This window comes from Sporothrix brasiliensis (genome assembly GCF_000820605.1).
Source record: "Sporothrix brasiliensis 5110 chromosome Unknown Cont14, whole genome shotgun sequence".
Lineage (NCBI taxonomy): Eukaryota > Fungi > Ascomycota > Sordariomycetes > Ophiostomatales > Ophiostomataceae > Sporothrix > Sporothrix brasiliensis.
In genome coordinates this window covers 1115591-1129818 of record NW_024467133.1, presented here as the reverse complement: position 1 = coordinate 1129818, position 14228 = coordinate 1115591, and the positions used below count along the sequence as shown (strand labels likewise).

General features: G+C 51.1%; 2 protein-coding genes across 2 annotated transcripts; both read left to right on the top strand.

The window, feature by feature from the left end:
• Positions 1–2583: 2583 nt before the first annotated feature.
• Positions 2584–4753, top strand: SPBR_03637 (uncharacterized protein; the record flags this gene model as incomplete). Its single annotated transcript, XM_040761927.1, has 4 exons — positions 2584–2617; positions 2709–3343; positions 3405–3630; positions 3795–4753. The coding sequence occupies 4 exons, from the start codon at positions 2584–2586 to the stop codon at positions 4751–4753; spliced, it is 1854 nt and encodes a 617-aa protein (XP_040623014.1).
• A 1025-nt stretch (positions 4754–5778) lies between these two features.
• Positions 5779–8133, top strand: SPBR_03622 (ulp1 protease family protein; the record flags this gene model as incomplete). Its single annotated transcript, XM_040761912.1, has 1 exon — positions 5779–8133. The coding sequence occupies one exon, from the start codon at positions 5779–5781 to the stop codon at positions 8131–8133; it is 2355 nt and encodes a 784-aa protein (XP_040623013.1).
• Between the last annotated feature and the right edge of the window lie 6095 nt (positions 8134–14228).

Genomic DNA, 14228 nt, shown 5'->3' with positions numbered 1-14228 from the left:
ACTTTCGCCACGATAGTGAGCTGCAGGGCCGAGCTCAAAGCTGCACGCCTTCCCATTGCTTTCTATCGTTGCGTGTGTGCTGGTTCCAGGAGTCGACATGCTGTCCTGGGCTGGTGAATGCTTACTGGAGGACGATGCCTTAACATTGCTATGGGTTGGTGACGAATACAGCATGGAGTCTGTGTAGCCATAAGTATCCTGGCGGTTGTCGTTATGGCCCCGGCAACGTGTACGATGGATAACGGAGATGCCCGGGCGCTGTTCTTCCAATGCGGCTGAGGTAGCCGATGCTGTCTTTTCGCGGTCTGGAAGAATTGGGAGAGGGACAGGTGCTGCTGGCGGGGGTAAGTCGTCCGCGGTGGACTGATGGCGCCGGGTGGCAGCGAGTCCGATATCACCGCCGTCAGTTGTATCCGAGCGACGGTGGGTTTTCGGCCTGGGCCCGTCATCCACTGCTATGCTGCGATACTAATTAGCGAACAAGATCCACCACAACGCATTCAGTTACCGTCCGGTAGAGCGTACGTCGAAGTCAATTTGTCCATCTGCGAGTCTGTCAGGCTCAAATGTAGGTGTACACCAGGCTCCTGTCGGTGCCGGCGGGGTGATCGCGAACGCAGACGGCGAGGGCTGCGCGTGCGTCTGGGCGGGATAAGGAAGAGGCCCTCTGATGACTGCAGCGGGATGAAATTTCCCATCATCGGCTCTGTGTCAGGGGATGCCATTATTGAGCGAGATTGCATGTAGACATCCAGACCTAGAGCTGTTGTGGTCGTGAGTTGATTTAAGGGAAGGCAGAATAAAATAAAGACGCGGTTGCCTTGGCTTTTCAAGAACAACAACGAGGAAGGAGCAGCCAAGTGGTGTGACCCCGTGACCACAAGTCATTGATGTGCTATTCAAAAAGTTTTCTCAATGGGACTGCCTTGGGGACCGAGATGCTGTCCTCGAAGGTCTCCTCTCTGACCTACTTCGCCAATGAAGATTTTTGAAGGCAGTCCATTGTAGAGTGCGAGAACTAGGCCTCGACGGATTTCTACACTTGCCGTTTGTATTAATTGTTGTCGGCCGTTCTGTTGCCTTGCCAAAGATCTAATGACAGCGAGAAGATGCGATTGCCTTCCAAATGTGGAAAGAGCGATGCGGGCATTACAATTGTACTTGTTTGCGGGCCTCGCCACTTGACAGTCTCTTAACAATGTTCACGTCCGGGGTCTCAATGGCTTCTACGCTTCTATTATCCTCATCGTCAACAGGTGACCTGCACACCACGCATGACCTGTACCTCGAGATACCGCCGTCCCGGAAGTGACCCGAGTCTGGCCCGGGTCCATTTGATGCTCCGGCATGGCTGCGTAGACGGAAGAGTAGGGGATACCCGAGTCCAACTATACGACACGACGCTACAACTTTTCAGGCCGGCTCGCATTGCAAATGTGAGCCGTTCTCCTAAGCGGCTGACTGCGATGCACTGCCGCTCTCGGTTCCCGCGGTGGGCATCTTGGCGACCCGTGGACAGAACCTACTGTGGAAACCATGAACAGTCCTTGTGTGCTTCTGCTCGGCTACTGCTGTCGGAACGGTATCATCAAAGTGTCGTAGATGAGGCTTGGGACAGACCCACTGGGTGCCTATTTTTTTCGCCGTGGCTTTGCCGTAATCTTCTCCGAACTGGGGTTGCTGTCATTCGCGCATAGTGTTGATTTTTAGGCCGTCTGAAAGGGGGCCACACGTGCGATAAAAGCGACTTTTGTCTGTGTACCAGACTGCGCTAAGAAGAAAGTACCTAGGGCGATGTGGTATGTTGTAGGTCGTATTAATCTTCGGCGCTCTCACGTTCTTCAAGAATATGCCCCACATATCCCCAATTCCCCCAAACCCCTGTTCTCGCCACCGTGCAAAGTCAGTTTCTTTGATTATTTGCACCGTCTAGCCTGTTATCCTCAGCCCAACTCCCGTCTGTATCTCCCGAACCGCCACTACGATCCGTCGTGTCGTATCCCCCACAAGGAAAATGTCCAACTATCCGTCGGTTTGGTCCCGCATAGCCCAGAGCATCTCCGTCATATCACAGCCCAGTGGTTAATACACTACCGATCGATATTGCCGTGTACTGGCTAGCTATCTGTAGCACGGGGGCTTCCTCCACAATCGTCTCTCGCCATGGCTCTCGCTGTCCAAATATCTCGCGCTGTATTACAATGCTTTAATCGCGGGTTCAAGTTGCGACGGTTGCATCGGTAGCTTTCCCTTCCAGGAGCTGCCCAGTCCGATATTTCTTTTGCAAAGCCGTACGAGCGTATTGCGGCGCGCATGATATAAACGGGGACATATTTCTCGTCTCCCATCCCCCGTTTCTTCTTTCCCACCCGCCGACTTCCCTACTGCCACCGTTTAGGGCATTTCTCGTGTACACACCATACGTCCTACCGAATCACCACCCAAACGACTGCGCTGTACGGACACTTTCCGCCCGCTCCATTAGACCTACAAGTTTCTGTGACTGTACAGGCCCGCCGAGAGGCATCACACAGAGCATCCCAAAACCTCGCATCTACTTTTACCTACCACTTTTACGCGGATATGACGTCTCAATCTGCGCCGCACTATGACATTGGTATGTTTACACGCTCTTGCGGTACCAACCTAGTTGCTTCCCGTGTATTCTGAGGTCTGGGGTTGCTAAATTGCTACTCGCCCGTGCCTAGTCATCGTGGGTGCTGGTCCTGTTGGCTTGATGTTGTCAACCCTTCTCGCAAGATGGGGCTACAAGATCAGGCACATTGACAACAGACCAGAGCCGACAACCACGGGCCGTGCTGATGGTATCCAGCCACGTTCTCTCGATCTTCTGCGCAACATGGGTCTGAAGCCCGCCATCATGGCTCACCAGCCAGCTCGCGTGTACGAGGTTGCTTTCTGGGACCCGCCCAAGAGCGGCGACGGCATTGAGCGCACAGGAACTTGGGCCAGCTGTCCCAGCTTCATAGATGCCCGGTATCCTTTCACAACCCTTCTTCACCAAGGACTCATCGAGCGCGTCTTCATTTCGGATCTTGAGAAGCACAACGTTTCCATATTGCGGCCATGGACGATCAAAGGCTTCCACTCCGACGAGGCACAGAATTCCGAATACCCCGTTGAGGTCCAACTCGAGCACGTCGATGGCTCTGCGCAGGAGACCGTCCGGGCCAAGTATCTGTTTGGCGGCGAAGGTGCACGGTCATTCATTCGCCAGAAGCTGGGCATCCAGGTCCGCCACAAGGACCCAATTTCCTATGTGTGGGGCGTCATGGACGGAGTTGTTAAGACCGACTTCCCGGACATCAAGGCGAGTCTCCGTGTAAGGTTTATTCTGGGCACTGATTGGACGCCCTTGCTAATCCTGCCCTCCTCGAATACAGATGAAGTGCACCATCCACTCACGTGACGGCTCCATCATGGTCATTCCGCGTGAAAATAACATGGTCCGACTGTATATTCAGATTGCCTCTTCCACGGACTCAGATTTCAACCCGCGGAAGACGGCATCCGAGGAGGAAGTGCAAGCACATGCAAAGAAGATTTTGCAGCCATACTCAATCGAGTGGGAGCGGGTTGAGTGGTACTCGGTCTACCCTATCGGCCAGGGTATTTCTGACAACTACACACTTGATCATCGCGTTTTCTTGGGGGGCGATGCTTGCCACACTCACAGTGTACGGATCTCTCGAGTGTTTTATTATTGTATTGGTGCACAATGTTCATCCAGTTCATTGGTACTAACAGTGTGCTCTAGCCGAAAGCTGGTCAAGGCATGAACACCGCATTCCTCGACGCCCAGAACCTCGCCTGGAAGATCCACCTTGTCGAGAAGGGCTTTGCCAACCGCAGCCTGCTGCAGACGTACCAGTTTGAGCGCAAGGAGGTGGCCGAGACGCTCCTCTCCTTCGACAACAAATACGCCAAGCTCTTCTCTGAGAAGCCCCCAGCCGCCAGCATGGTGGAAGCCGCGACCGAGTCCAAGGCTCCTTCGAACTCGAGCAATGAGGAACAGCACGACAATGCGTTTGTGCAAGTTTTCAAGGAGAGCTGCGAGTTCACAAGCGGCTACGGCGTTAAGTACCAGCCCAGTCTGATTACCTGGTCCCCCGACCACCCAGCACAGCTAGCAACTGTCGACCCGGAGGCCAACAAGCTGCGACCTGGCCGGCTCTTGTCCAATGCAGATGTGACGCGCGTTGTGGACGCCAACGTTGTGCATCTTGAACAGGAGGTGCCCATGAACGGCTCCTTCCGTATTTTTATCTTTGCAGGCAAGTCGTCGACTACGGCGGCCGCTCTCCGAGACCTTGAGAGTGGCTTGCGGAAACGCAACTCGTTCTACGCCTCCTACCAGCGAGCGGATGTGGACACGGTTTCGTATCACGAGAAGCACAACCCCCACAGCCTATTCTTTACTTTCTGCATCATTTTTGCTGGCCGTCGGCAAGATATCGAGATCTCGCGCGATGTGCCGGGCCTTCTCACACGGTACCGGAATCACGTCTACGCCGACGATCGATCGAGCTGCCGTGTCCCGGACGCACGTGCGTCGGCACATGTTAAAATGGGTTTCGACGAAGACCATGGCGGCGTTGTTGTGGTCCGACCTGACGGCTATGTTGGTATTGTTACGAGCCTTGTAGAGGGCAGCGGCACATTGGATGCGCTCAACGCTTACTTCGGGTCATTCTGCACAAAGAAGCTCGGCCAAGAGTCGGCGCAGCTGTAAACTACTTCTCTGTGTTGTATTTTGTTTTCCGCTGTCCTATTTTATGTATTGCGTAGCCACATCGTAGAGTGTGCCAAAATACATATGTAATGTAATAAACTCAAAAATCAAAATATAGAGATTAGGAGTCTGTGTTGAAGTCTACCCTCGGCACTTGGTTCAGCGTGTGGTAGTCCGATGTCCTTGTCTATTTTTTAAATTAGTTTTATCCCATTTTATATGTTTAATCGTTCTGGACAAACGGTACTCTTCTCATTTCCTTAAAAGGTCGCAAATGTAACTAAGAGCGTTATAAAGAGTGCTTAGCATATAAACAATTGCTAGGTTTAGTCCAATAGTCCTACTAGTTCGTATGTTCATCGTCAGCTCATCGACAACAATGCAGTTCTGTTGTGTAAGTGCAGTGAGAACAATAGCAGTTCAGAGAGATGCTTGGTGCACCACGAGTATGAATAGAGGACTGCCTTGATGAGTCATCATCATGCCCAATCAACGGCTGTTCTGGGCCTCCGTTAGGCTCCTTGCAGGGACGATGTTGGCAGCGGGTCTTTCGCACCGTCAAAGAAAATTTAGGGAAGCTGCCGCCGAAACGGGTCTGTGTGGAGTGCAAGTCCGCAACCAAGAATCGCGACCACAAAGCGCACGTTGTTTGCCCGCCACTCACCCTCGACCGCAAACGGCGCCACTCACTCTTGACCGCAATCGGCGGCGACTCCTCTCGCTTCAACACAATACTATCAGCCATCTGTGGCATGGCCATCGACAATTTCTTGACGTTCTCCCGAGAGCTGCTTCACTTGCTTTTTCGCGATCACCAACCCCCAGCTCACCCTCCCCGATCCGACGGACAGCCAAAAGCCCTGCTATCGGCGCAAAGAAAGACGGCACTGACGGACATACCGCGACCAGAAGAAGAGATTTGTTGACGCGCCTCCGAGTCGCAAACTGGGAGATAATCCAACGCGTTGCAGATTCGAAAAGACGTCGTCGCCTTGGCTTGGAGATTGCTTGGCTGGCTACGCGCCATGACGGCCGCCATGCGGCCGGAAACTTTGAAGGAGCTGTTTTGGAACGGCTTCTCATATATATCTGAGAGAATACTGCAGCATAACACTCCGACCGATGACCCCGAGGCGCGATATGTGGCGGCCGATCGAGCACACCACCACGCAATCACGGTCGACCGCATAAAACCGCCTTCTTCTGCCACGAACAGTGCCCCCAACCCACTCCCTTTCAGCCAAGATTACGAACTCATCTGGCGTGACGGTCCTCACGACCACATATCTCCTGCCGGATTTGAAGCGATCGCCTCACTTCTGCGCGCGTGGAAAGACGACCTCGTGGCCGGACATGTTGTCCGCTGTCCTTACCCGCGACCCGTTGTGCGGCGCTTTGACGATGAAAACCGCCACGAGACACGCTTGTCGGCCGTTGTTCACAATTTTATGTTTCAGCGTTCCGGTGAAAACTCGGAGCAGGCCTGGAAAGATGCTTCGGTGGAGTTTTTAAAAGCCATCGAGGCAACAGAGCGGTGGATTTCCGTCCTCTACGCGCCGGGCAACTTTGAGACCATGAAGTCCCAAGGCATTGTGCTGTACAACGAGATCAGCACGTCGGTACAGCAGTTCTGGGACAGTCGTTGTGGCATCTGCGCCGTGGGCGACTTCCTGGCATTTGCCATTTTGGAATCACACCAATGGGGCCACCCGGGCATGCAATTTTCCCAGCTGTCCCTCATGAAATTGCTTGTCGACCTGGAAGCTTTCCACCGCCAACAGCCCATTCTAAGTTTTGTCTCTGTTGAGCGGCAGAACCACCCTCCGGGATACCTTTTCGACGACGATGACGGAGCAGTGGAATCGGTCACAGCGGAAGAGCTGCGTAACCTGTGGCTCGGCAGCCGTGCCGAGACAAGCGTTTCTCTCGTCAAATGGCGCAACCCTTCAGTTTGCCACATATATGGCAACGGTACATCGAGTGCGCGGTCACAGGAGGCTCTTCGCAGATCGCGAATCGTCAGCGCTGCTGCAGCTTCGCTCAAATCTTCTCGCCGCCTGGCAAATGGAAGTGGGCCCCTCCTCATTTCGCCCACTCGGTCTTTGCTATCCCAGAGATACAAGGCCGGTGCCCATGGCCAACCGTGTCGCACAAAGTTTTATGCACTACCCTTTATCAAAGATTATCAGATGCCCGCCAAGCGGAAAGCGAAAACTGCTACACCGGATCCTCGACAATTCAAGCGCTCCCGCCTAGAGACGACGGCACACACGGAGTTTGGAAATACTAAAGCAGCGGCGGACGCAGCTGCTTTCGCCGCTGCTTGTGTGCCATTGCCGCCATCTCCTGCAACTACTGAGGTTGCATCAGATGATGAGGCTGATGTCGAAAATGCGGCGGCTGGTGTTGAATTCGCTGATCAACGCCGCTTGCCTTGGGCTTCTATCTTCCCAGAAGACGATGATGACGCCACGTTCATGCCGCGACTTCGGATAAGTACATCAAAGGCAGACGAGTTGCGTAATATTGCCAAGGAGAGGTATGCTACGCAAGAGGCCGCACGTCTGAAGAGAGAGGCAGAAATGCGTCGCAAGGAAGAAGAAGAGATTGCAAAACGGTCTGGGCTGCGTCCACCTGCACGTAAGGTTATTTCGTCGCTATCAGACTCGTGGCACTCGCGTGTGAACTCTGCTGTCTGCGCCGACCCAAACAAAGACATTGCCAAGTCGCCGGAAGGGACCATTCTCCGACGCAACGACTTTAAGACTGTTGTCAGCAAGTCAGAGTGGCTCAACGATGAGATTGTGAACGGCTCGTTGCTTCACCTGGCCAATTATATCAACGGCAAGGTAGGCATCACAAACCCGAAGACGCAAACACCCAAGTGCCATGCATTCACTTCCTTCTTCTGGAAGCCGCTGTCCACCAAAGGCGCTGCTGGTACCGAACGCTGGATGAAGCGTGTGGGTGTGACAAAGGACAACTTCCTTAAGATCGACACAATCCTCATTCCCATCTGCGAGCACAATCACTGGACATTGGTCGTGGTGCGGCCCGGCCGCACTACGATCACGCACATGGACTCGCTGCGCAACAAAGGTGCTGGCCGACGCGAAGTTACCGACACAGTGATGCGCTGGGTTAGGGAGCTTCTCAAGGACAAGTTCTCGGACAAGTGGCATGTGCAACACTACGACTCCCCGCGCCAGACGAATGGCTGGGACTGTGGCGTACATACCATTACCAACGCACTGTTTCTGTCACTCGGCCTTGATCCGTCCTTTTACAAGGCTGTAGAAATGCCTCTACAGCGCGACCGCATTGCCGCCACACTCATCAATGGCGGCTTCTCTGGCGACCTAGACCTTACAGGGCTGTGAGAAACAGTTCCTTGGCTTACGTCACTTTGCATTTATGTGATCATTTTGTTTTAATTATGTTACATGCTCCAATTATTTTTGCTTCTTTTCTTCTTTCTCTCTTTTCCGTTTCTGCTTTTCAGAGATGGATACCAACAGCATTGACTACATGGCACACTGCGACTGGCGTCATCGGAGGATCAAATTTGCATTTCACAAGGATATTCAACGCGTTTATATCAGCGCACAACGTGCAAGGAAGCATAGATACGCTTGCTACGCTCAAGGGATGGTTAGAGCATAGGGAAACAGTTGGCCGGCCAGCAAGGCATGGGATCGGATACGGGCCTGTTTTTTGGTGTACTTAGATAGTACGATACGATATGGGACAAGGAGATACCCACACTAGACGAGGGAACGAATTCTAGCACAAAACGTGCCATAGCCACTGGTGCTTGTACTTTCCCCATTCGCACTGCTCTAGAAAGTCAGCGCCCAAAACGACATAAAACCGTCGCCTTATACAACATGACGGGCAGTCGTGTTGCAGCGGCGCTCGATCTCGGCTCGCTGTTTATTGTCTTTTCCCAGTTGAGTAAGGCGTGCCGTGAGCCTAAATTGCACCGTCCGTATTGGCAGGTCCTTTATGGCACGATGTTCGAGAATAGGTCGGGGAGACGCGCTCTCGGAAGTGCGAAGCACAGCGCCAGCAGCAGCCGTCTCCAACAGCCGAGCCTAATCCACCAAATGTTATTCGCTCGCTCAGAAGAGGCTTTTCGTGGCTCAAGGCCTTGCACAGCAGGCGGTGACACACAGAAAACAAAAAGTCAACCATTAAACGCTCCACCTGGCCCTTGTCGAGTCCACTCCTGATTCCACCACAGTGCACGTCTCATGTTTTTCCCTCGTACGACGAACTTAGATTGTTTCCTGTCGCTGGACGTCTCCCTTTGTGCCGGACAAGTCTTGATTGTAGGAGTGTATTCTGTTTCCTTTCGTTTCCTTTCCTAGGACGTAATTTTACAACAGCTACGATGCGGAGCCCAACGCTAATCAGTTCTCCGTCGACGGCTCTCTTTGAGCAGGAACTCCATAATCCGATGTCACTTGTCGTGCTTTGGAGCAGCCCGTGCATGGTTCTGTGTGACAACGAGGCTTGCAATGCTTGCAGCGGCTGTTTCCAATGCATGTAAGATATCAAACCACGACCCTCACGTTGTGTGTCCCGAGTGCCGCCCACCGGACAGGCCGTGACGAAAGACCCACTTTAACGAGTGCTACTCCGAAAGTGGTAATCTTCTAGAAACAGTCATCTTGTGCAATATACCCCTACCGTGTCCACTTCGGGAGAAATCGACAAAGAAAAAAGCAGCAACAAGGGCTGTGATTGTAGGATACACCACCCCTCGGCGCTTCCAGAAATTATGCAGTTCAGGCAGTTCGGATCGTTTTACCTCATTTTCTGCATATCCCTTCCCTCGGATTGAGAACCCCTTTTCGTATGAGAGGAAACGGGCTGAAAGAAGTTCCTTTTTTTTCTAGTACCTTTGTTTTTTTCTTTTCAGGCTTCTTGGCCCATTCTCTTCTTCGCTCCGTCTATCCTAGTTTGACCAATGCCGCTGCATCACGATATTAACCGTATCCCTCTCCAACATTTGACTACCCCGTAACCATACTTGCCTTTTCAAGTAAGAGGCCTCAACAAAGGCCAAGCCAGAACGGATCTCTCTGTTGACGGAGACACTAAAAGTTTATGCCTTCCTCTTCCGTACCAATCTCCGTGATTGCGAACTGCTGGCCCTGGCCGTTGCCACTGGCCTAGCTACGCCCATCGGTTAGCTGGTTTGCGACGGCGAATTAGACCGGTTTCAACCTTCTTTTTTCTGTCTGTTTTCCGCTACCGGGTAGCTCACATAACTTTGACTCGGGGACTCGCTAGGGCTTTGCAAAGCTCCTTGATGTGCGGCCATCTCTGAGATCTGCATGATTTCCGCATTGCGTCGTATGTTGTCCCGTACCGATTCAATGGTATATTATAGGGATGTTCAACAATAGCTAGTCCACTGCCGGCTAGAGAGATGGTCTAGTCGTTGTTTGGCAGCAGCTGCTATCGGTTGTCCTCCGACGTACGCCGAAAAGAGAAAAGAGAAACGAAGACAGCATCCTGGCAGGGAGAAATAGAAGACTCACTGTCCAAAAGGTGCAAGAGACAAGCGCCTGGACGCAACGTATGGGGCATCCAGACTGCGCGTGGGGCAGTGTCGAATAAAAGAAGCGTTTATCTTCCGATTTATGACACCCTTCACTTTGTTGCACCATTGAAGGTAAAGGTAGATTGTGAGGAGTGATATCTAGAATATCAATAATCTTCACACGCATCCCCCTGCCAACCCTAGATGTCCGGGCAGAACCACGAGTAAGCGACATATTATACCAGTACAAAGAAATGGTAATATTGCAGGTGAGGGATGTAGGGTTGCTAAGAAATGAAACTTTAGATCACTATATAACAGCTTCGCTTCGCAAAAGTCTACTTGCTTTACCAAGTGTGCTTCGTCGAGCTGAACTATGCTCCAGCCGTTTCACGGTCGTTACTCGTTGACTGGGGTCCAACGAGGTTGGAAGTGCGTCAAGAAAATATGAGCAAGGACAAATAAACGTGATTGGAAGAGTGAACAGCGCATGGAAAGGTGGGTTGGTAATATCGATTTTAGCCAATAGAACATGAGAGGGCAGTAGACGGAACTTGCCAGAGCATAACGAGTACAGCTTGCCGAGATCTGGTTGGTCTACAGAACGTACGATATGTCTGGCCAGTCCGGAGTATGCGCACTTTATCCTATACATACGGCATATGCACGCCATTGGCGGCGGAATATGTGTAGGCAACGTAGTTGTGTACTGTGTTAAGAGTGAGAAAGTAATAGTAAACCATACGAGTCTATTGTGCAGATACGTTCGTATCCTCGATATCTTATGTAACACATGTAAGATGGGGCATTATGTAAAAGCGTATTACAGGAAAACGCAGGAGACGATGCGGCTGGGGCCAGGACGAGGATGCGATATGATGAAAGAATGACATGATATACATATAGATCACAGACGGCATGCTGTTGCAAATGCATATGTAAATGTACGACGTATATGTACTACGTATTATATGAATAACCAGTAAAGACCCAGCTGGAAATTTTCCCGTCTATTCAAAGCGATGAAGGTGCAAGGGTGCGGCGCAGGGACAGTAACAATGCGTATATAGTGAGAGATCTCACGATTAGTATATATTATTAATGTAATACGAAAGAAGAAGGAAATATACATATATATATATATATATATACTACGGAAGCCATAGGACACGCAATCCGTCAAACATATTTGATTGTTTCAGGAAAGCATATTTGGGACACGTCTTACACAAGTACAGTTACAATGTGCCTTAATTTTTAAAACCACCCTGGACCGAAAGATGGTGAAGCCGGTTGTTTCAACTATTTTCTGTGTCACAAATCCAAACAATGATCGTGCAAGTACCGAGTGTAATGAGATTGCCGTGGAGGGACATCCAGTGAAAATAATAACTTTGGTAGACAATAGCCGTGCGCTCAAAATACAGGAAATTAACGCCGTGACAAGTATTACGGTCTAATAGCTGCCAGGACAGGACGTAAGACGGGAATACCTGTACTTGTATTCACGATGTGGGATAATCAAAAGTGCACGAGAACTCGCTTACTCGTATACATTCCCCATACAGTATATTATCTTACTTTACATCGTAATTACATTGCTGGAGCTTTCTGGCTACGTTTACAAAATACAGGTGGAACGGTAAACATCAGAAGGACATAAAGAAGGAAGGGGCTAACAAAGGAAGCTCCTCCAGAATACGACGGTATCATGCAAGCGCCAAGAAGCCGCCTTGACCAAAACGTATCTGTGCGTCAACTGGATAGAGCCAGGTGACAAGTCGACCCCGAGCCAGTGTAAGCCAGAAGACGCCAAGGGACAATAGCATATCTTATCAAAACTGACAATGCGGTTGACCAACCTGGCGTGTTCCACGCGGCCTGGGTATGGTTAGATTAGCTAGAAACACATGCCTCACGGCACAATGTTGCCCAGCAGCCTGGCTACTAATTCGGTTTGGGCTTGCCAGTATTTTGCCAGCGAGTGTAACCAAGCACTATACACTCCAAATACCACTGTCCGAGTTATATGAGTAGCTGCAGGACCTCGTCGGACAACCGGTTAGTGTTCAACGTGCAGCTTCGTTTCCCGCTCGTGATTCTTCATTTGAAAACACCTCGCACGTCTTCCGATGTTGAACCTGGCAAGGCTGGGGAGACGGCAAAAAAGCGTCCTTGTATGAACAAACCGGCAGCTAGCGCATCTCCTGAGGTGCTGTGAGACAGGTTGAAAGCAGTTGAGGTGACGTGGGTGTTGGTCGTGGTCGTACTCACGGTCCTGGTGGCTGGCGTGGTGTCGAGGAGGGTGTGCAAGGATAGAGGGCCTATCTCGGAGAATATTAGCAATTGAGCCACATTTTGTGGTTGCTGTGCACAGAACATGAGATCAAAATGGTAAAGCGGTCAGAGTGCGGTGCACACTGTGGGGTGCGACGTGTCTTTGCATTACAACAAAAACGGTGAAGAGAGTCGAGCAAACCGGAAAGTATTTGACTGTGGTTCATGTGGGGGTGAATGGTGAAGACAAATTACTGCTTTCAAGCTCTGGAGACTGTTGTTGGGCTCCATGGGTTGTAGAGGGGCTCGGAGGGAGACAAACGATCGCCATCAAGGTATCGCAGGGGCAGCTGGCGCTTGCTTTTTCTGGGTCTTTCCTCCTCAGAGCAAACCCATCCAACAGTTGTCAGCTGGAAGTCTCCACTGGAGCCCCACTCTAAGGGTGGCCTGATTGTAGAACCGGAAATGCTGGGCTGCTGGGGTTGGGTTCTCCTCGCGCCGCTCGCGCACTTACGCAGTAGTTTCTTGCATTGCATGGGCTGCGGCCCACCTGCAACCTCCCCTCCCCCTGGCCAAAATAAAGCGCACTCACAAATCGTTTTGGCACTCTAATACAGCAAGAAATCCTCACTGTAACACTCTTGACAGTGTAAGAAGTCCCACTAAAAAGCTTTGTGAGTACGCTTTTTTTTTTGGCCAGGGGGAGCTCCCATCCTCACTGAAGCTCTGCCGCTGCGTGCCACCCTCCGATCCTTGCCTCGCTTGCTTGATCTTGACGTCCCTTTCCCAATGGCCGAAGGCGATTTGGGGGCTGTTTCGTTTCTTCATGCCACATTCTATCTGTGTTCTATCTGTGCTCTATCTGTGTTCTATCTGTTTTTGTTTCTACATTCCATTCATGTTCTATTCCTGTACCATTTGACACGACAGTTATGTTCCATACAATATATTGTACCTCTGTGAGCCCGGTCTGTTATGTATATTCATGTACGTTGCTTCCGTCTTTGGCGCCATCAGTTCCTCTGCTGAGACTAAGTTCACTAATCGACTGTGTGTGATGATTTTGTAGGCGTTCACACCCACCTTTCACGTCCAGCGCCCCTATCTATCCGCTGATGCATGCCACGTCCCATGGCTGCATTTCTGCATATTTTTATCAAGGTCCATTCCCATTGGCCGTTGAATATCCGTTCATGGGTCTGTCGCCAAGTTAAAGAGGCCGGGGGCGATCTCAGGCGTGGAATCTTACTCTTTTGGTGCTTAGCCTACGGTACTGGCCGCTAATTGTTGCTGACCAAAGTAAATAGCAAGACAGAGTTCCAGTCGACGGAATAAGACAAAGGGAAAAAGAAACTAGCAGAGGGAAAGAAAAGACGTCGATCAATGTCGACAAACATGGAAGTCATGCAACACAAGTCTGCAAGCAGACGACCGTTACTGGTCTGATCTGTTAAACCTGTGGGCACAGTCGTTGAGCGCCAAAGGATTGCTGTTGGCGATGCCATTTTTAGCAGGAGCTCCCGCTAAAGCTCATATGCTCACTGCCGTTCTCTACTTTGACAACTCCTAGCATTACTACGTACTACAAAGTAGGTTTGAATCAACGCCAACCTTTCGTCTGCACATCCCTTCCTTTATACTGCTTGG